The 21,418-nt window shown below is 36.6% G+C and overlaps 1 protein-coding gene and 1 pseudogene across 1 annotated transcript; one reads left to right on the forward strand and one right to left on the reverse strand.

Moving 5' to 3' along the window:
• Positions 1-37: 37 nt before the first annotated feature.
• Positions 38-3,014, reverse strand: LOC136283248 (uncharacterized; annotated as a pseudogene).
• Positions 3,002-21,338, forward strand: LOC131786316 (protein FAM193A). Its single transcript, XM_059103357.2, has 24 exons — positions 3,002-3,271; positions 5,628-5,739; positions 7,402-7,460; positions 7,740-7,817; positions 8,064-8,167; positions 8,410-8,473; positions 8,989-9,055; positions 9,863-9,923; positions 10,647-10,700; positions 11,209-11,365; positions 12,228-12,352; positions 13,168-13,227; positions 13,922-14,009; positions 14,136-14,222; positions 14,549-14,574; positions 15,797-16,142; positions 16,600-17,038; positions 17,569-17,750; positions 18,026-18,100; positions 18,339-18,524; positions 18,915-19,425; positions 19,633-19,670; positions 20,518-20,567; positions 21,042-21,338. The coding sequence occupies exons 1-24, from the start codon at positions 3,173-3,175 to the stop codon at positions 21,139-21,141; spliced, it is 3,168 nt and encodes a 1,055-aa protein (XP_058959340.2). The 5' UTR covers positions 3,002-3,172; the 3' UTR covers positions 21,142-21,338.
• Positions 21,339-21,418: the final 80 nt, after the last annotated feature.

Raw genomic sequence — 21,418 nt, forward strand, 5'->3', positions numbered from 1 at the left:
GTATTTTTTTTTTTTTCTATTGAGCTGAAAAGCCCACTTAGGGAGCATCAATAAAATATGTATGTATGTATGTATGTAGTGTATCAATTATAACATGGTCAATAGGAATAAGGTCAAACAAGAGATTGGTTTTACAATTATGTTGCTTAGATTCTGCATGCTTACCTATTTTGTGTGAATCTCTTGCCCTGAGAGATTTGTCAGTTAAAGACCACTTTTTGTTGATGTCAAACCTTTAATGTTTTGGGCACTTACACCAAATACAAGCAAAATTTTGATTTGTAGCTGTTGGATCACAAATGTGGGCCAGAAACTTCCAGTCTCCTCCTAAAGAATACACAGTGCTATACTTATGATTATTTACAGTTATTTATTTTAAATTTGACATTTTGTTATTTAGATCAGCGAGGCTTTCTTTAAGATTGTCATAGTTCTCTGTTGTCTTAATCATTGCTAGAAAACACTTCCCTTTTTCATTCATTGCTACATCCTTTTCAGTCAAAATTGTGTATGTGACATTTTCAAGTTGAAGTCTTTTCCCAATGTTGGAACCATCACCACTGATCTTTACTTTACCAGTAGTAATCTTGTGCAATACTCCATTTTTCTGCAGACTTCTTATCTGTTCCTCAACACTTTCCCTGAAAGAAATCTGTATTCCTTCTGCCTTCCCTGGTGTACTTTTCAGATTCCAATTGGCATTTAGCTTATGTAGGTGTTTGCATATTTTATATTTTGTGGGCATGTCTTTACACTTTATGGCCAACTCATGCCATGGTTATATTAAATTTGTCCTTTAAGTAAACTCGCATATTGATTTGATCAATATCATTGTCAGTCAGTTCTTTTGGCTCTGTTTACAGTAGTTGTAATTCTCCCTCTTCTACCCATGAAATAGTTTCATACTGCTGAGTGTCATTATTAAATACCTCAACCTTGGTGGCAAAAAAATTGTACAGGCCTAAAAATGACAGTGGAAGTCTTCTTTAAATCCTCGCCCTATCCTTGCCTGGTGCTGTTTGGTGTAATCAGTGAAACGTTTCTTTTTGTTTGGACCTCTTTGTCCCTGTTTTTGCATTTTTTCTGCTTTTTTTCGCTAACCTTTTGAATTTTTCTTTGCACTGTTCTTTTCTGTTTTCCGAATCCCTAACAACAACTTTAAGCTTCTGCTCAATTTTTAATCTCTTTGCCTGCTCTGAGGCTAAATCCCATTCAGCTTTGTTTCCTTTCCTGCCCACGAAGCTGTTGGTTTTCCTAAATCAATAAGTTGTTTTCAAGCTCATGATAAAAAATTTTCAAGGAGTAGTTTTTTGCCTTTCACGAATCAATAAGCTTCTTTATACTCTTCCCCCAATTTTTGACGCTTTCTTAAACGCTGAATGGAGAGAAATCTTTTTCCTGAAGACGTTGAGAATTCTGGAATTTATGACAACTCCGCGAATGACCTCTTGCTGCAGCGTTTAGATCACCCCTGATGAAGGCACTAGACAGGAGTGTCGAAACGTTGGGTCTATGAATTGTAACTTCTTCGGTTGCATTCATTAAATCTGTAAACCAGAGTAGCATCAAACCATGTCTAACTCCGCGAATCTCAGATTTCCACAAGATTTTTTTCCACGATTCCTGCAATCACAGAATCAGCACTTTCGACGTTCGGCTCTTGACCAGGCTTCTTCGACGGGGAGTATATGAGGTAGCTGATTAAAAAAATTCAGTTCGATGAAAAAAACAATTTAAAAATTACAAAGAAAAAAGAAACAGGTTGGAATACACTTCGATTGACGCAATTTTTACTTACTTGTTTATTTCGTAAGTAAACCAAGTCAATTTTTCCCCTTTTGGACCATTTGTTTCTTCGCCGAAATCGTTTTGTGCATCTACCGCCACTGTGAAAAGAGTCATCGAAGACAAATCACCAACGCGTAAACTTCGAGTCCCATTTCCCGAACCCAAACAATATCCAAAACTCATGTATTATACATCAAATTGCGCCAAATTTATTCTTGGTTTTGTATTTCGTGGTAATGACCAGTTTTGTGCATGCGCTTTAGAGTTATAGCCCCAGACTCTATGGCCAGTGCTTGCATGTAGCGTGAACCCTTCTTCGACATGTCTTTATCTCGAACAAAAGTCTCAAAAACCCGAACGAAATATTTTAATGATTGCCTTCAAATGCAGTGGTATAGAAAGCTTATATACGTTATTTTTATAAACTGAAGGTAAGAAAGATAGCAATTCAAATAAAATACACGAAAAAGAGGAAAATGTCCGAAAATTAGCGTGTTTTTGACTGACCCTAGACTGCGTGACACGTCACGAAAATCTATATAGACAGATAAGTTTGATATAGGGAAGATTTAGAGTCAAATGCTTTATTTTTCACGAATATCAATCAGGGTTTCACTTCACTAATGGCTCAGTTATGTTTGAATCCTTCGTCTGACATAAATTTTTGAGAAGTTTCATTTTCAAAATATATCAAAAGAGGGTACTTCCAATACATCATCTTCCAAGAGAAAAGGGGAGAAAATTGATGAGGGGTTAAGTATTCAAAATACCCATTGTTCTTAAGTTATCAGATACAATCAGCATAGTGTTTCGTGGAGATTGGGAAATAACTTAATCGTCTTGAATGAACAAAGCGAGCAAAACATACCAGTAATACAAGCAATAGATTAATTTTAAAATGGCAAGCTGAGAGTTTCTTTTGTTGTTGTTGCAGTTGTCGATGTTGTCGTTGCAAAGCAAGTAGCAGGATTAGGAGTGAAACAGAAAGATGAACAAAAAGACTTAAAATTATAAGAAATATTAAAGGGAGTAAATATACACATGCACTTCAACAAGGAAGGAACTTGAAATTGATTTTATTCTTTCTGAAAGAGTTCAGATATGGCGCGCGAACATTGTCTGTCCCAGACCTCTCGCAAACGACATAAACCCGCTTCCTCAATTGAAATAACCACAATCCCTTGCAATCCAAGATCGATTGGCATGTTGGGAATGCTGGGCGCCATTTTGATGTGTGGCTTCAGTAAGAAAGTGTGGGAATCAACGTTCTTCTGTTTTGTTTTCTTGTCCGTCAGATAAGACGAAGCCTTGCGTTAGAAGTGAACCAACGTAATCATCCGTTTCTTTGGTTAAGGAAATTCCTCTTGCCAAGCTGTTCGTCGCTATGAGTTGTAACGAGAAGAACAACAAACGGCGGAAGAAGCGGTCGAAGCAAAGTACAGAGACGGACACACACGTTCCGAAATCCCTTGAAACTCGAGAGGTACGTATCGTACGAATCCAGAATAATACAAGATCTTTAGCAGAAATATTACTGTAGGGCTCATCAACTTTGGTATTCAGCTGTTTTTTATCTGTTCCTAATGTTTTGATGGTGTTGTCTGATCTCCGTTCTCATTCTCCTTCGTACACTGGGCTTGTAGGATGGAATGTTTGTTTTTTACTCAGACATAGTCCTACATACTACATGACAGTAAGTCTTTTGCTTTCTAACTGTGTTAGCCCCAAACCTACGGATTACACATTGCTCTCTAACTATAAATGTTCGAATTTTGAACGGAAAATCTTAATCGCAATAAGTTTAACTCAGGTATATCTTACCTAATTTTTCGGAGACATGTAATATATTATGGCATTCATCTTATTTGTCACTGATGATGGGAAATGCTAAAGTAAAGTTATACTCCCCGAGTTCTCAGGCTTTATTGCGTTTTGTTTTTAAATTTGGGATTGAAGTAGGTCCACTTCCCCGAAACAACTGTGATTCAATTTCTGCCGAGTAAAGAAATATTTCAAGTTTAATGATCTACGTAATTAGAAATAACATTGGTGGAAAACACGATTTCCAGCGATCATGTAATGCTGGTATTTGGTGGATAGATAACACACAAGGCTTTGCAATAAATGGCTTGACAACTTTATTTTTTATCTTTGTCCTCTGTGGTTTTGTTTCAGTCAAAGTGAATATTTACTAATTACTTCAGAAATAAAATTAACTTGTATTTTGAAATTACCATTGGTGTACATGTTCATGTTAAGTTTCAATGTTAATTTACTTTGAAATTCACCCTTATTGTTTGCATCTGTACATGTTGAAGGGCTTAATTATCATCAATAAAATTTTCTGGACTTTCACTTGATTTCCTAGCTATGCCATCCACAGCAGTTTTAGGTTAAATTTTTATATTATTTGATTTTCCCACTCTTCAGTCTTGTGCACTTAAATTTTTGGATTGTACCTTCAAATCATGTGTCAGGCAAAAGTATTAACACTGTTATATCAGGGAAAGCAACAGCAATTAGTAGTCTTTAATCTGAAGTTCTTTTTTGTAAAATTCAGTTTAAGACCAAGTTCTTCACATCACTGATAAACAAAATATGGTTTGATTTACATTGTGACCTTCAAATTCCTGTTGCGGAAATGATATTATGTAACATCTTTATCCTGTTAAGCAATTATATTTTTAAGTGCTGTAATAAAAGTCTGTACCCTTTCCATTTATATTTTCATCTTCTTCATCTCATTAGTATTTTGTCTTGGGAATGTGGCAGTAACAAATTTGATACTGCACTTTGGAAACTCCACAGCATAATTTTAGGTCTCTGTATTACCTAGGAGCAGAGGCACCTCATAGCAGATGATATTAGGCCCATGATTTGCCCTCATTCCAGACTAAGCCAAATTAAAATAGGTATACAATCTCTCATAGTTATAAATATTTGCTGTAGGAGGTTGTTTTTGGTCATTCTCTAACATGTACAGTATTCATGTCAAAACAGTACATGCAGAGGTTTTTTTTGTTTTTGTTTAAGAATTATAATGATATTGGAACTTCTTTCCAGCATTTTAGCACACACAATTTAGGGTACAACATTCCCTAGAGTTGTAAGAGAGAATTGTAACTAAAAATTTATGAAACCACTGGAAACATTTCTTCCAAATACTAAGGAATTAATTTTTGAGTATGAACTTCGAGACTTGTAAATTTTCCACTGTATTTAAAGACAAGGTTTTTCTGCCATCCAAACTGCTATTTTCTGTGGAACTGAAATAAAACCTCTGTTTCAAGTGCAAGTAACATACAAATGTAAAAAACCTGGGAGAACTCAGTCTGATAAAGACTGAGGATGAAAACATGTGTATATGTATACATTTTTTTTTGCAATCAGATTAGGTGGTCAGGGTACAATGAGATCAGTCTTCTGCCCAAGAGAAGAGATTTCAGCTTAAGTTCAAGTGTGTGATTAATCAATTTTGAGTGTAAAAAAAAATTGACGGTCAACCAAATGTGTTTAAGCACAGAAATCCGTATTCTGTAAGGCAGGTTTCTGTTGGTATTGTAGAGATTCCAATAAAAAAAGAATTGAAACAAGAAATAATAATGACAAAAACTTTCAAGATTTTTACAAATAAATTTTTCTGTTATGCATGATGTAAACAGCAATGTAATTTACTGTTCAGTGTTTACACTGTACAGAGGACTACTGATATGCAGCATCTTACAGGTCATATACTTTATGAATTATTTTTGTTGGGTAGTTTTCTTAATGGTTAATGAAATTCTTGTTTTGCTTAAACGATAACTTTTCACAAAACACATTTTTGTTTCATGTTGCAGCTACAGAATAATTCATCTAGAGATGATGACTCACCAAAGGCTGGAACTCCCACAATAGATGGTGAACGCTGTCTTCTTTGTCACAAAGAACGTTATGAGAGAAACAAGAAAGGTTAGAAAACAGTATAATTTTATCTACAGTTGTATTAGTTCAGTTGTTAAAATCTTGACGAGAATATACAGTGGCAAGTCCAATGTGCCTTGTTACTATTTGCAGATCACTGAAATCCCTTTTGGTCATTCTGTTCTAGCATTTCACAGTCTGTTTGTAAATAATGTGAAATTTGTATGATGTGTGTCTGAACATATTCAATATCAACTAAGCTGAGTCCCTTAAAATGTTTTCAAAGTTGTTTTATTGGCAAAGCCATTCTTAGTTTGAATCAGGTAGGGGTTTAGTCATGCAATTTGAAATATTTTCAGATCTGACCTTTTGGCTTAAAGGACTATAAATAAATATAGGTGTTAAGATATATATATATAAGTGGATACACGTCAGACCCAAAAAGGGAAATTGTTAGGCAAAATTGGGAAGAATTAAACCAATTTTTTAAGGCTAGGTTCAATTTTTGTGAAAGGACCCATATTGCCCCTATTCTGTGGCTATAATTCTGCAGGTAAGAGGTTGTTACTGTATTAAGTTACATGTAATTTAGAGACAATAATTTGTTATGACCCTCACGTACATGTAGGTGCAGTGGACCTTTGCCAAAAAAATTTTTAACACGCTATTTGAAGCATAGCTCCCATAAACTTTATATCAATGGAAAGTTATGAAATGGGCTAGTTGGCAAAACAAATTTCACTTCAGCTTGATGTAATTGCAAATTGACTGTGGAACGGCAATTCTAAAGGAACAATGTTTCTTTGAGTGAATTAATTGGATATTAAATTCTACCACACTAATAAAACTCCTGCACTATATCATAATCAATCACTAGGAGCACTTTGCATTTCTTTTTTAAAGTTTGTTCACCAACTGCCAATTGAAACAAAAAGGCAACCTGCAGAGTCCCATGAGACTTACAGCAGTGGGATAATTTGTGGGAAACTATCTAGCATTCACAGGTGACAAACCTTGGTTCAATTCTGTTTGCCAGCAATTTCAATTTCAAGTTTTTAGGAGCTTGAACTTGATGCAACAGAACTTGTTGATGGTTAGCTGTCAAGTGTGAGCCATAAAGATTTCTCACACTAAAAGCCTGGTTTTGGAAAATATCTGTCCATTCCTTGTAGAATTTCTTTTCATTCTTTACTCTAACAACCAGGATAAACATTGGGGCAGTCATTTATGTAAACTATTTGTAATTGGTTTTGGTGAGATATCTGTTCATTCCTTGTAGAATCTTTTTTATTCTTTACTCTTACAGTCAGGGTGAACATTGCAGGAGTCATTTATATAGACTATTTGTAATTGGTTTTGGTGTGATACCTGTCTGTTTCACATTGAATTTCTCTTTACAGCTAGGATAAACATTGTGGGAATCATTTATGTAGAGTAATTGTAATTGGCATTTCACACTTTTTCACACTTTTAAGAATTTAGGTCGTAAATATGTTTTTTAAAGAATATGCAGGTGTTGCAATACTTAACAAATTTTTTTCTTTGAAACTGAATGGTAATGCATACTAAAAAATTGGTAAATGCTTGAAAAAGGTGTCCCCTCGAGGTCTACTGTATCCTTTTGTTGGCCATCAAAGAGTTGAAGAATGAATGGTGATGAGCTGCAATGAATAAGATTAATATTCCTATTCATCACACCTTTTATTGTAGGAGAACTTACTAAATCTTCAACTCAAACATCAAATCCTAATGGAACTTCAGTGTCACAGGTAGGGTATTTCTAGATCAGTGTAACAATTAGATTTCGTTAGTTCCTACTGATCTGTCTGAACAAGGATAAGCTTAGCACAAAGAAAGATGTTCTTTTTCTTGTCCAAGTCATTAGACAAATATAATATCTGTGTCCTTCTCACTCCATGCTCCAGTGCTATGCCATTGAGCAACAGATCTTTGGCCCACTTAACAAATTTTTAAATTCCAGTTCTTTTAAAAGACAAAATTAAAGTGATACATATAAATTTTAATTTTTTTGTTCTTTTTTATGGAAGGTTCCACTGTGGGTATGTCCAGAATGTAGAAGAAGTATTGAGGAGGAAGAACGCAGGGCAGCAATGGAACCAATACCTGTAAGTTTGTGGAAATGTTAGATGCACATGTACATTAAGGTACTCTGTCAAGATCTTCAAGCTCGTGTCTCTGTCTAAAGAAAAGACCTCTTCACATTATTTTGGGTCGCTGTAACATTGTAGGTTTAAAAATCTTTTGCGTAGTTTTTTGTTTCTTTCTTTTACGTTGTTTTATGTTATTTCTTATTTATTGACAGATACTTCTGTGGGGTACTTACTTGTAAATTTCTCTATCTTTATTCACAGGTGCAAGACTTCAAGGAAAAGCCATCTTTGAATCTCACTCTCTCAATCACAACCAAACCTTTTGAGCAACAATCCAAGTGCTTTCACCAAAACTGCAGTAGAAGGTAACATGTTTTGCTTTGTAGCTCCTTGTACATGTACATGTAGAATGGAAGGTTGAAATTTTGTGATCCTCCCTCAAAGAAGTTATTCTGCACAAGTGGTTGTTGATGGTTTGTTTGGACTAGTGACCAGGTTTTCAACAGAGGTTTGTCTCTTACAGTGAGCCTTCAGGTTTGCACTTTATTGATATCTATATGATTGTACATTGTAAACATATGTGACTATGCCCTTCTAATATACTCAGCTCTGTCAAGCAAGATACAATAAAAGCTGCTGAAATTAAGGAGAAAGAAAGGCAACAACTGCGGGTAAGTTCAGCTACTGTACACTGGACTGTGAATTATCATCACAGAATTATGTAAGTAGGCATAATGAATTTTTCTTGATGTGTCAATTTCCTCTTATTGAAAATTAAATGATGTGCAGTTCTTTATCAAATTAGATGCAAAAGGATAGTAGTTTTTGGAAGTTTGTGAAACTGGCTGAATAAAAGCATATTGTAGGTTGTTTAGACCCTGTGTGTACATTACATGTAAATGTTTGAATTACCTAGATGCAGCTACAGGTATCTCCATTTTGTTGTAAAGTTCAGGATTAAATTTTTTCCTTTTTTTCATTGAGCCACCATATAAGTACAAAAACTGTATATACATGTGTATGCTGCATTTGAATGTTTTTTGGATTATTCTCTAATTGTAGCCTGTAGCACTGTGAATTGAACTTTTTAGTCTCATGTATGTTATAGAAACACTTTGGCACAATGTATAATGTTTATGCATGCATGAGAATTACCTTTCATTGTAGCTTTTTGTTTTGTCCCTAGTGTTGTTGGGGCGAGGTTAAAAACATCGTGAGGTGTATTTACAGAGAGGCTGGAACATCCTTAGCAGGTGAACAGGAGAATAACTATGCAATATGTAGTACTTGTCTACTAATGCGATATACTTATTGTTATGTTGTGTATTGAAGATTTGTTAAGAGTGTGGGAGGGTTAGCAGAGTTGGTTTGTGACTTGTTGGACAACTGCGTTTATAAATATTTTTACAGATACAATATAGCATGTTTTGCCTGTCTGTAATGCTGTTTCAGTGAGAAACAGTTTACTTTGTGGATTTTGATTAATTTAATGTTTTTCATTTACACATCTAGCTTTGTACAATATTGCTAATAAAAGTTATATTTGTGGCATTAAGTTCAGTTCAGTTGCTTCTTTTCACATTGTAAATAGAAGAACATTTGAAGAACATTTACATCATACTACTGTATGGATGTAGAAGTTCCCCCTTAAAAGAAAATAACTCTTGTGCAAAGGTTTGGTTATGTGGACACAAGGCTTAGGCACAAACTCGTTTCTGTCAACCAAACAGTTGCAGTCATCTTAACTGTTTGGCTTGTTGCTGCAAAATTTATCAAACTGTATTGTCTTTTCACTGCACCTATGCAGGTAATGTAGCTCATCTGTCCTCATTCCTTGGTGTTGACACAAGTTGTTTGTCATTCCTCTACAAACAAAAGGAGGAATGTCACACAACTTATGTGAACACTCCATGGTTTGGTGAATTTCTTAATTGTGTTTGTTTGACTTGGTTTCCATTTAACCATCCCAGTTGTTGAAGCATTAGTTGGGACAAAGTCAGGGTGATTATGTCTTTTTCATGCACATTTGATTAATACTTATTTTGTTGCTAATGTTTTAGATGGGGAAGAAACTGTTAAAAATTCTTTAGATGAAAACAGACTCAGATTCAAAGTAGATAAGTGAGTACCCCCATCATAGATGTAGTATACAGGTACTGTGACAGAAGGGCCAGGGGCTTATTTAAGGTGGAAATCAGCACTTGAATAAATTTTATTAACATTTTAACACTCTCTGAGGCCTAAACTTCTATCCTTGTGCTTGTAGTGAGATAGCTCTGAAACTGTAGAGCTTCCTATGACTTTTAGTAAAAGAATCTAAAGTTTGAGAGGAGCCAGAAGAATCTGAGTTGCCTGGCCCTTTTATTTGATTTTGATTTTATATTTAGAAAATTATTCTATTTTATTTCATCATACTCGTCTTTGTATTTCAGACATTGCGTAAAGTTCTGACATTGATATTTGTTTAATTTATTTTCCCTTTATGTATGAAAGCTTTAGATATAATAACTGCAAGCTGGTGAGCTATTGCAGTTTTTGAGTCAGTCTGGTTTGCGATGGCTCCTTTAGTGAACAAAACATATTTTTACAGCATACTTTTATTGTTGTTGTTTTTTTTTCTGTCACCAGTGACTGTACATTGTATACATGTACACACACGCACATGCCCTTTACGCCTAACAGGCATGTAGGGCAGCAATGTGTTCCCTCCACATCTGGCGATCCCTTGCCATGAACTTGATACTCTCCCAGGTCTTCCCCATCTCCTTTATTTCCTTCTCAACTGTCCGTCGCCATTGTATACATGTAATTGTATGTAATTGGTTCATTCTTAACTCTTTTTAGATTACTAAAAAGTGATCCTGCTCAGTTGTTTGAAAAACTTGAAATTCAAGCCAGGTATGTAAACTGTACAAATACATGTACTGGGCCATTTTGTTTTGTGTTTGTTTAGAGGCAGTCAGAAATAAATTCTTTTGAATAAATTGTCTCAATATTTAGGGGTGAGTAAAGAGGTTTGTGGGGTTTGAGGTTTGCTTGTGCTTTGTATGAAAATATGGTTTTGAAGAAAATTAATGTATATATACAAGGACGTGTTAGAAATGGAATCAATACACGTCTAGTATGGAACCACTGTCGAACAATGAGACAATTTTTTGTTTTGAAATTTTTATCTAATGTTTGTGGTTCATACACTGGCTAAGGAAGACAGAAGGTGTTTAAAAAAATGCATCCAAGGAGTGCCTGTTTTCTTTCACACAAACCCAAAGTGGTTCTTAATTATAGGTTGTCTTTATCAAGTGGTATGCAGAGGTTTGTCTTGCTTAAGGTTAACTGGCATACTTTAAAGGAGTAGTCCTTTCCTAGTCTAGAGTTAATGTGATCTTTTTGTTATCCCTCTTTCCAGGGAATATGTCCGAGAAGTGAAAGTACGCCTTGTGAAATATTTGACATCATGTCCCTTGTCCCCGAACCATGCTAAAGAATTTTTTACTATGTTACTGGATGAATACCAAGCACTGTCAAAGGCTTTTGATATCCTCAGACCATTCTTCTCCAAGCTGGTGAGAAGTTCTAGTAATGATAATTGAAATTGTGCCATTCATCTGATATTTCTGTTTTGCCATTGATTTTGTGCATGAAAGGGGAGCATCTAAGGCCATATCAGCCTTGCATTGTGTCAGGGTTCGAAACTAACGGGTGTCCTATTGCCCGGGGCATGTAAAATTTGGCTTGGGCAACTGAAATCTTCAGGCCAGTTGCCCCAGTGGGCAACTGGCTTCCTCCATGCAGGGCAACTGCTGGAACTTGGAAGTAATAATAAAAATAATAATTTAAATCACTTAGAAATAATAAAGAAAACAGAAAACCAAGAAAAGTTGTCTTTTTTGTATGTAGCTAAACAGTAAAAGCACCTTGATTTTCAACGCTCGTCAGGGAGTGAGATCGCAAATGCGTCACTCATGTCAGCGGTACACTTCATGAGAGGATGCACAGAAAGATCTTGAATGCACATGTGTTCAAAATGGCGGGTAAAATGTCAGTGGGCAACTACCTTTTAGAACAGGGCAAGTACAGTTTTTGGGGGGCAACTAAAAATTAAATGGCAGTTGCCCAATGGGGCAAGTTACCTCAAAAGTTAATGTCGAACCCTGTGTGTGCTATAATTTTTGTATTTACAATTCATTCGCCCCTTGTCATAGACAGCCTTGAATTTATAGGTGTGTGTCAGGGAGTTTTTTTTTTTTTTTGCATTCAGTTAGTCTGAAAACACTGTCTATCTTTCAAACTACTTGGGTCAGGTGTAAATACAGTAGTTACAAAGTGACCTTGATACAAATGTTTGTTTTCTTTGCATATCATTCATATCAAGTAATTTTTGGCATTTTTTATTGTATATTAATTTGCTCTCTGTACATTCCATAGGATGTTGACCATTTGAAAGAGTTTGGTTTGAATTGGGATCTCTTACACAAACACCTTTTTTACACTGAAATCTATCGGGACCCTGCAGTTTATGGCAACCTTCCTGGGCTAATTACTCAGTTAAGGTAATAACATGTAATGAATAAGTATAAAAGAGATGAAATGTTTATTGAGTGGACTAGGACGTTTGTATTGCATTTACATTTCAATCTGCATGTACATGTACACTTGAAATCTTGAGTAGATCAGGATGTTTGTATTGCATTCACCTTACAATCTGCATGTACATGTACGCTTGAAACCTTGAGTAGTTCAGGATGTTTGCATTGCATTTACCTTACAATCTGCATGTACATGTATGCTTGAAACCTTGAGTAGTTCAGGATGTTTGCAATTGCATTCACCTTACAATCTGCATTTACATATACATGTATACTTGAAACCTTGAGTAGATCAGGATGTTTGTATTGCACTTACATTACAATCTACATTTACATGAATGCTTGAAACCTTGAGTAGTTCAGGGTGTTTGTATTGCATTTACATTACAATCTGCATGTACATGTACGCTTGAAACCTTGAGTAGATCAGGATGTTTGTATTACATTTACCTTACAATCTGCATGTACATGTACGCTTGAAACCTTGGGTAGATCAGGAAGTTTGGTTTGCATTTACCTTACAATCTGCATGTACATGTACACTTGAAACCTTGAGTAGATCAGGAAGTTTGTATTGCATTCACCTTACAATCTGCATGTTCATGTACACTTGAAACCTTGAGTAGATCAGGAAGTTTGTTTTGCACTTACATTACAATCTGCATGTACATGTAGGCTTGAAACCTTGAGTAGTTCAGGATGTTTGTATTGCTTTTACCTTACAATCTGCTTGTACATGCACATGTATGTATTAAACCTTTTTTTGTTGTTGTTTTCAGACTAGGTGCAGTTGCAAAAGAGAATTTTCATCAGGACACATTTCCAAACTTACTACACAGGTCAGTCCAAGTAATTTAGTTTGTGATAATCTTTGATTATAAACTACTGTCTCCCTACCTAAGGCACAAATATATTGCTATTATGGTGATTAATGTTAAAAAAGACTTGGATTTGGCAGATGTGTTTGTAACCTTGGTGCTACCCATTTCAGATCATATGAGAATCATTCAAATGATTGTAATAGGCATGTTTTTACATGCTTGGAAGCGCTAGGCTGCTTGTGACAAATTGCCCAATTTTATCCTCTTAAAGGAATCATCACATTATCTGAACAGCTGCCAACAAAGATGAAGATGCATGAGCCAAATCAGTCTTTTCATCCTTTTGAACACATTGATCATAGTCAGTTGATTTGTTTACTAGCAGTTATTTCATATCTTTTAAAAAGTAGTGATTCTACTTACACAACAACAGGCAGGTTAAAAGTATAATTTATTTGTGATCATTGATTGTGACTTTATTTCAAATTTGGAAGGAAAACTGGAAGAAAATACTCATTAAGATAAATTGTGTGTGTCCACTTGGGCAAGTGTCAAACAAGTTTTAGTTGTCAGAGCCAAAAACTGCTAGTCTCAGACGTGCAGATGGGTTCAGTTTTAAGTGTCCTAAAATTTTAGATTGAATAAGCTTTTTACTTCGTTCTCATTGTCACAGATAGTGCTATTTTTAAACTCATTTTTGTTTTGTACAAAGGTACCTTAATTTTACTGATGATCTCACTGAGATTGAGTTTTCATGGAAAGAGAGTGAGAGAGCGTTCAAATTCTATAAAGAAAAACAGGTAAACTAAGATCTTTCTTTTGTTCTTATAAGATTCTTTCCCATTTTCTTCACGTATAGAACTGTAGACTTTATCTAACCACCAAGTTATTTCAGAATTTTTTATGGTGTAAATTTTAACTCCTAGGCTGAACTTCGCGAAAAAACTGGCATACCAAAAGTGGAGTGGGAAGATGATTCTACAGGAGTAGAGTGGAAAAATAGGATAGTTCTGGTTGGTATATTATACGAAGTTGTATCCTAGAATCAGCAGTGATAAACATACATCTTTTGCTCCTCAAGAGTAAAAAGTATAATCAAACTGCATTTGTATTTGGTACTAAAACTGGGTTTTAGTACCAAAGGAATAAAATGGCGAAAGCAATGAAATGACGGCCAAGTAGACATGTAGAACAATTTCTTAAGAGAACGAGAACAACGTTTCTGTGGATTTTGTGAGAACGCATCGTGGCAAACAAGATTAAAGTATTTCTGAATGGTCAACAAGTTGTGAGTGGCTGCCAAGCAAATATACTCTTTCTTTTTATTTTTCCCAAACAGGGTTCCAAGAAGCTTACTCAACAAAAGTAAGTTTTGAATTGGTCTTACGTTGTAATTTCAATAGTAATATTGTCTGAAGTTGTTTGTGATGTTTAAAAATTTCAGTGAATGTCTTAAACTCAAGTGAAACAGTACCTTCCTTTGCTGATACATAATTGATATCGTTTACAACATGTTCATTAATAAATTGTAGATGTCCAGGGATGTAGCTAAAGTTTTTAACAGGCGGGAATCTTGCAATGATAGGCGGGTATGTGGGCCGAAGGCCTACTCTAGCATGCCTTTGGCACGCTATACCTAGAATTGAAGGTGTAAACAAATGAAATAAATAAATAACAATCTTCTGACAACATTTAAAAAACATTTTGGAGAAAGAAGTAGTGCTTCACAGCCGGAAAAATTGAGTTCACAGCCGGGTAATTTTTCCAGCTTCCGGCTATTATCTACATTCCTGGATGTCAGTGTGAGAATAGCTTTAGTATTTTATTCTTTCCAATGCTCATATTCTTTGTTTCTTACCGACCTTTTCACTTGGTTCCGTTTAGTTAAAATCAAAAGCCCGGAAACTTGGTTAACAAATCAGTGTCTCTCGTCAATTCAAATCAAAATTTGATATGCATTGTAATAATATGTGGGAAAAAAATTAAGGGCTGGGGATTGGCTTAAACTAGTACATTTTTCAAGTAACACGAGTGTCAATTTGTAACACAGGTGCAAATTGCAAATAGCGCGCACGCTGTCAAAATTTCGTTTCTCGACTTTCTGAGATGCTTTTTTTCATGTAAACTATTAATAAGTAATAGCATGATTTCAAATGCAATTTGGTGAAAATAAGCTTTTTATTTTTTTTTCAAGGACTTCAAATCGCGCTCACCTGATGGGCTTCATTAATTTTTTTGTCTTTGAAAAATCTACTCGTGCTTGTTAACACCAAATTACAATCACAATCATGTTGTCACGTATACTAATTTTATGTGGTACATAAATGTAATTGTGAATTGTATAACGAGAGCCAATCCTTTGGCACGACTTCGAATATTTCAAGGTCTTGGTTCTACCGAGTACTTTTAAGACTCAGAAATGTACATTTACATGTGACATTGCGTAGAAAGTCATGACAAAACTTGGTTTAATGTGTGTTGCACGAAGTGGGATATTACCATTTAATTTAGTTGTGACCACTATAAATGGATGGATAGTTAGTCCTCTGTGTTACGTTTATTAAATGTGTTAATTTCTACTACTTAGGTGTCACTGTGGTCACTGCAGTGTTCCTTCATTGCCCCTCAATTCACCAGTACCATCAATACCACCTTTTAAAACAGCAAGTTCACACACAAAACCCTGCGGCAATCACATCTCAGCTGCAGTATCCACTCATAACACAGCTGGTAGCAGGATGCAGTGGACAAACCCAGTGTCGGTGCCAAACTTCAGTCCTCACCTTTTGGTGGCTAATGACCTCCATAGTATCCCACCCTCCCAACTTCTGCCGCCACCACCTCTGATGATGAATGGTGGAGCAAATCTTTGTCAATGCTCAGCATGTAGTGGTACAACTGGGTATAGGGAAGGAGTTAAAAGTACAGAACAGGTGCGATACCTTGGCTATATCACGTTTACGTAATTAAAGGCAAGGAAAACTTGAAAGGGAAAGATGAGTGGTTTCCTGTTTGAAGTTTTTTCATTTAATTTTGGGTTGTGTGGTGTCCTTGTTGAAAAGAGGCATGTAAATGTTTATTGCAATGACAGTGCATTAAAGTACAGTGTAGAACAGAATGGAACAGCACAGAACGTTACATTATGTTCAGTGTTCGTAGCTAGGCGATACATGAAACAACTTGCTTTAGACTCTGGGAATGAGGTACAATAAAGTAAAATGCGATCTAGATCCTCGAAAAGTTCTTTGAACGTCTTGATCCTTGATGGTCAACCGTCGATTCTCGATAGCTTCGAGGATCGAGTTTCGAGTCGAGACTATCAACTTACTCTTGAGCGGTACTGTATGTGTAACCACCTTTAGTTGAGACTTTTCCTTGTTTCCCTTAAAGCATACGAGTGGTAGCAAGAAGGCCGAATGTCAGTGTAGTAAGTGCCCCTATCATGGTGTAAAGGATCAGGAAACAAGACTTAAGGCCGAGAACAAGAACTTTACCACCCATCCCTTTCCTGCAGTCCACGCTTCATCCCCAAACAACAATCCAATTCACAGCAATTACTTTCATCCACATCACGGCAAGCCCCTCCCTGCCACCTCCCTTCACCTCTCAGAGATCCATCGTCAGGATCTTCACAGCTTTCTCCCGGACAGCCTCAGGCACGTCAATCATAATGGTTACCATGACAGCCCGGATGGATGCACTGAACTGGATGACGGAAATAACAGTTCTAGTGACATCAATAGTGATTATGATGATGACGATGATGATGTAGACGATGACGATGATGACGTGAGCAGTTGTTCACCGAGGAGAACAAGCCAGTCCTCAGGTAGAACATTTTACATGCAAAGAAGAATGTGTCTCCTTTGTTCCTTGGTATACTTAGAGAAAAATTTCCACAGATTTCAATATTTTAAATGTTTTCCTTGTTTTTCCTTTAAACGGCCTCTGCGTCTCTTTAGAGATTAATCCTCCACACCCTAACATCAGTAAGCATATTCTCCGTACTGTTCTCCATACATTACCCAAGGTGCTAACAAGGAGATTTTTTTCAACAATCAGGAGCTTCTTTAGTTTGTGACTATTTCCTTTGTTCTCGTGATCCTAATAGTTGACGTAGGAGTAATCTAGTAAGGAGAAATTACATGCTAGTCACTCCTGGCCTGATTAGTCAATGGATTAAGAGCTTCTTTACTGCTCTCAATATTTGCCGACCTCGAAGATTTTTTGTCGCATGTTCCTCAAAGCCAAAAGACTGGTTTTGTTGAACACAAATAAAATGTGACCTTGTTTTGTGTCAGCGTTTTATGTTCCTTTTTTTTTTTCTTTTTAATTTGGATGTGATCTTTTTTGTTGCAGACATTGACGGCCTGGGCCTTGATGTCCCCCCTGGTTCCCCATCAAGTGTACGGAGCAGTGGAGATGGTAGCTCATGCGACACTCCACCTGTCAATCAATGTACGTCATCAACGGATGATGGCCGGACGGATCGTGGGAAATACTGCGATTGTTGTTATTGTGAATTCTTCGGCCATGCTGCAGTAAGTAGACTGTTTACTTCTAACCAAGTAACCTTGTTTGATTTTTGCGTACACGTTTTGAAATCGAGAGATGGATTAAGAGCTGGCCAAAATATTTTTGTGTCGGTTTGAAATGAGTGAATAGGGAAAGTGGATCAGATCGTTCCACAAACGTACTTTTAAGAGCTCTACATACCTGTCATCCTCTATTGACAGGTGTAGTGCTGATTTCAGGTTAAAAAGATGCTGACTTTGCATCATAAGTTTCTCTGATCTGTGGCAATTTATATTTTTAGCCTCCTGTGGCACCAACCAGTCGCAATTACACTGAGATACGGGACAAGTTAAGAAGACGATACAACAAACGGCAGGTAAAGTGAGCTTTTAGTGTTCAGGTGTTATTACTATTTGTCTCCTGAGTAGTCTTAAAATTTTACCTGTGCATACATTTATGGCAGATGAATCATCGTTTAACTCTTTACAGGGCTGTTGGAATATCGAAGTTTATATGTTTGCAATGACGCTTTGGATTTGATAGATGCAAATTGGCGCTATAGTTGGTGGAAAATTTCTCGAACTTTAAAAGTAACCGATTTTATTCTCTCGAAGCCAAACCAGCCGGTACAGCAGAACAAGAACAAGAACAAGAACAACAAGAAGACGGCGAATGCGACAGTCGTTGATCACCGGTCGGTGGACGATCTCTTGACGTTTATCAATGGGCAGAAAATGGAAGAAGAAAGACTGGGGGCAAAATCGAAAGCGCAAAAAAGAGCGCGGCAAAAACAAAAGAAGGTGAGTGGGACTCAAAGTAAATAACTGATACTGCAATGTTTTTTTTACTGTTTATCGCCATCATCATCATCTTCGCTATCATGACATTGATGTTAAAAACTGACAACAACATCGGTAATAATTAAAAGTAAACCAGTGGTGATGTTGCAAGCCAAGCAACCTACCTAATCCAAAGTTTTTTGGCGCACCCAACAATGTGAGTTCTAATCCCCACTACCTGTCCAATGTCTGTACTACCCTCCCCTCCCCTTTACTCTCTCTTCCCACTCCATGTTCTTCGATTATTGATTGATTGATTGATTACGTGAATACTTGAATGTTTAATATTTAAGTAGACGAATGAAATATTGAAAAAAAAAAAACCTTACTTGGAACAATTTTTTCTCCAAGGCGGCTGAGAAGGCTAAGCAGAATGAGAACACAAATGATCAAATAGACGACAAAGCTCCTCCATCTTCCCCCTCCAACCGAGGAAACGTGAATGGGATTCATCACAACGGCACGAGTGATGCATTGAGGAACAAACGGGAGTCTGACGCGACCACAAACTACCAAACACCCGCTCTTAACGGAAAAGAACTACAAAACGGCAAACCAGTACACAGGGGTAAAGAACAGGAACAGAAACAACTACAAACACCAGACAATGGTGGCAAGGCGCGAAAGAAGAGAAATCACTCAAATCAAGATGTCACGATGTCACGCCAAGTAGAGAGTCACGAAAACGAGTGCAACTTCGGTGCGCGGACAAAAACGGAAGAGAAGGCGGAGAAAATACGACAGGTATCGGGATCACCTGATCGTAGCCCTGTTAGCAATAACAAACACCAAGGGCAAGAGAAAACAGGCGGTCCACCACCACAGAAAAAGCAAGGAAAAAAGAAGAAAAAGGCGTCAGTAGGTAAGAAACACGAATCCTTTGGTTATGGCCAAAAAATGAGTTAAGTGACAGTTTCATCCCCTCTTGTCCATTAGTCATGCTACAATAACAGTCATAACGTTGTATTGATTTAATGTTCGTTCACCTGTGGGTTACTTTTAGACTAATTGTCATTGTCTTATTCGTGTTATCGTGTTTGTTCATAAAATATTTTTATTTTTTACTCAGATGATGATGATGTTTTCATGCCGCGCGAAGATATCGAGGTAGGTTTAAGCTATCACTAAGCCAAATCCAAAGGAAGTCTATAAAATCATGCATCTGTATGTTTTTTTAAGGAGGTTTCAGCGGCGTTAACTTGACATTGCTAATATTTGAACATTTCTCATTGACAACCTTGTTTATCGTCCCAGACCGATTGTATGTTTGGTAAAATATGGAGATTATGTATCATGAAGCACTGAAGGGCAGACGCTCAGTAAGATACTACATAAAACGAGTCCAAAAGGAAATTCAGTCGTCGATTTCTTAAAAATTCAGATCGCTGAGTTATGAGGAGATAATTTCCACTATGATACTGCATAAAACGAGTCCAAAAGGAAATTCAGTCGTCGATTTCCTAAAAAATTCGGATCGCTGAATCATGAGGAGAGAATTTTCAGTCAGTTGGAAAACTAACATTGTTTACCAGTAATTTTTTTTTTGGCAAGTCTGCTATCTGCGATTTGATTGGCTGCTCCTCTCGCTATCTATTCCGCGATCGATACATGTACTTGTAATAAGTAGAGCGAGTACCCAAATAGTGTGCAATTGAATAGAAACATGAGCCCGTCTTGTTGTTAAGGTTTAAAGTTATAGAGGATTTGGAACAGATTTCCGTATAACCTAATACTAGTTTAAAACGAAGCCGCACACCCAAGGGCAATCTATTGTTTTCGCCATATTTCTCTTTATCCAAAAACTGTATGCGTATTGAGTATAGGGTTTTGCGGAAATCTTGACCAGATTTTAACCAAAAGAATTAAAGTTTTGCTTAAGATTTCTTTGCGTGATAGAAATCTCAAGTTCTTTATGTCATCGTTGAATATTATTGCAAATTTTTGTTTCTTGTAGAAACTTACCCAAATGGATGAAGCAGAGCGTGAACTGGAAGAGTTTAAAAGGTAATATAACGGTTTCCTTGATATATCATGTTAACTCTAGAAGAACTGTTTCGAAGGAAAAATTCGTGAGATATTTTCCCTTTGCCCTGTTTTTCCAGCCTATCATTTATGGCAGTCGGTACTTCTCTCATGTGTTTATTAGTTGAGCTAAAACTTTGGTTGTTGGATGACAATGCAGTTGTTCTTATTCCTTCCAAAACACACACAATTTAAGCTGTTTGTAAATGTAGGCGAGAACAGTTTTTGGGTTTCTAATGGGACCTGAAGGAAACGATGTAAATGTCGTCGAATCCAAGACAAAACGCTTCTTTGTGTGTTTAGAATGTTATTCTGTTGCATGATGATGTGGATAGAAAACCAGGAAAGATAAGACTGAACTATAAGTTGTGAAACACTTATGACATCGTAGACAATATGGGTCGTTATCGCCTAGTACAGTTAATACTAATTTTGGAGATGGCCTTTTCATTGCAGATTTTGTATGAATCTAACACCCTTGGAGAGAAGAGAGCGTATTCCTGTAAACGTCAACCTCAAAGGGCTTCTAAATGGCAAGAAAAACGGATCTTCCTAGGCCATGCCTTGAGTTTCCAAGATGAGCTTACTCGGCCTTCTTGAGTCGAGGAGGCCTGTAAACTGGTCGCGCCAGTTTTTCCGGAGTTGTGAATTTAAGGAAGCACTTCCTCGATCAGTTCCGTTTTCTTTTCAATGTAATCTAATGCACAGAGAATTATATTGCCAAATAAAATATCTATTTAGTTTCGTGAAGAAGTCTTGTGGCGTGATGCGAATTGTACGTAAACAGGTTAAGGACATGTTGGTATTGTTTGTTTTGTCCCCTTGTTATTACT

Source organism: Pocillopora verrucosa, chromosome 1 (genome assembly GCF_036669915.1).
Source record: "Pocillopora verrucosa isolate sample1 chromosome 1, ASM3666991v2, whole genome shotgun sequence".
Classification (NCBI taxonomy): Eukaryota; Metazoa; Cnidaria; class Anthozoa; order Scleractinia; family Pocilloporidae; genus Pocillopora; species Pocillopora verrucosa.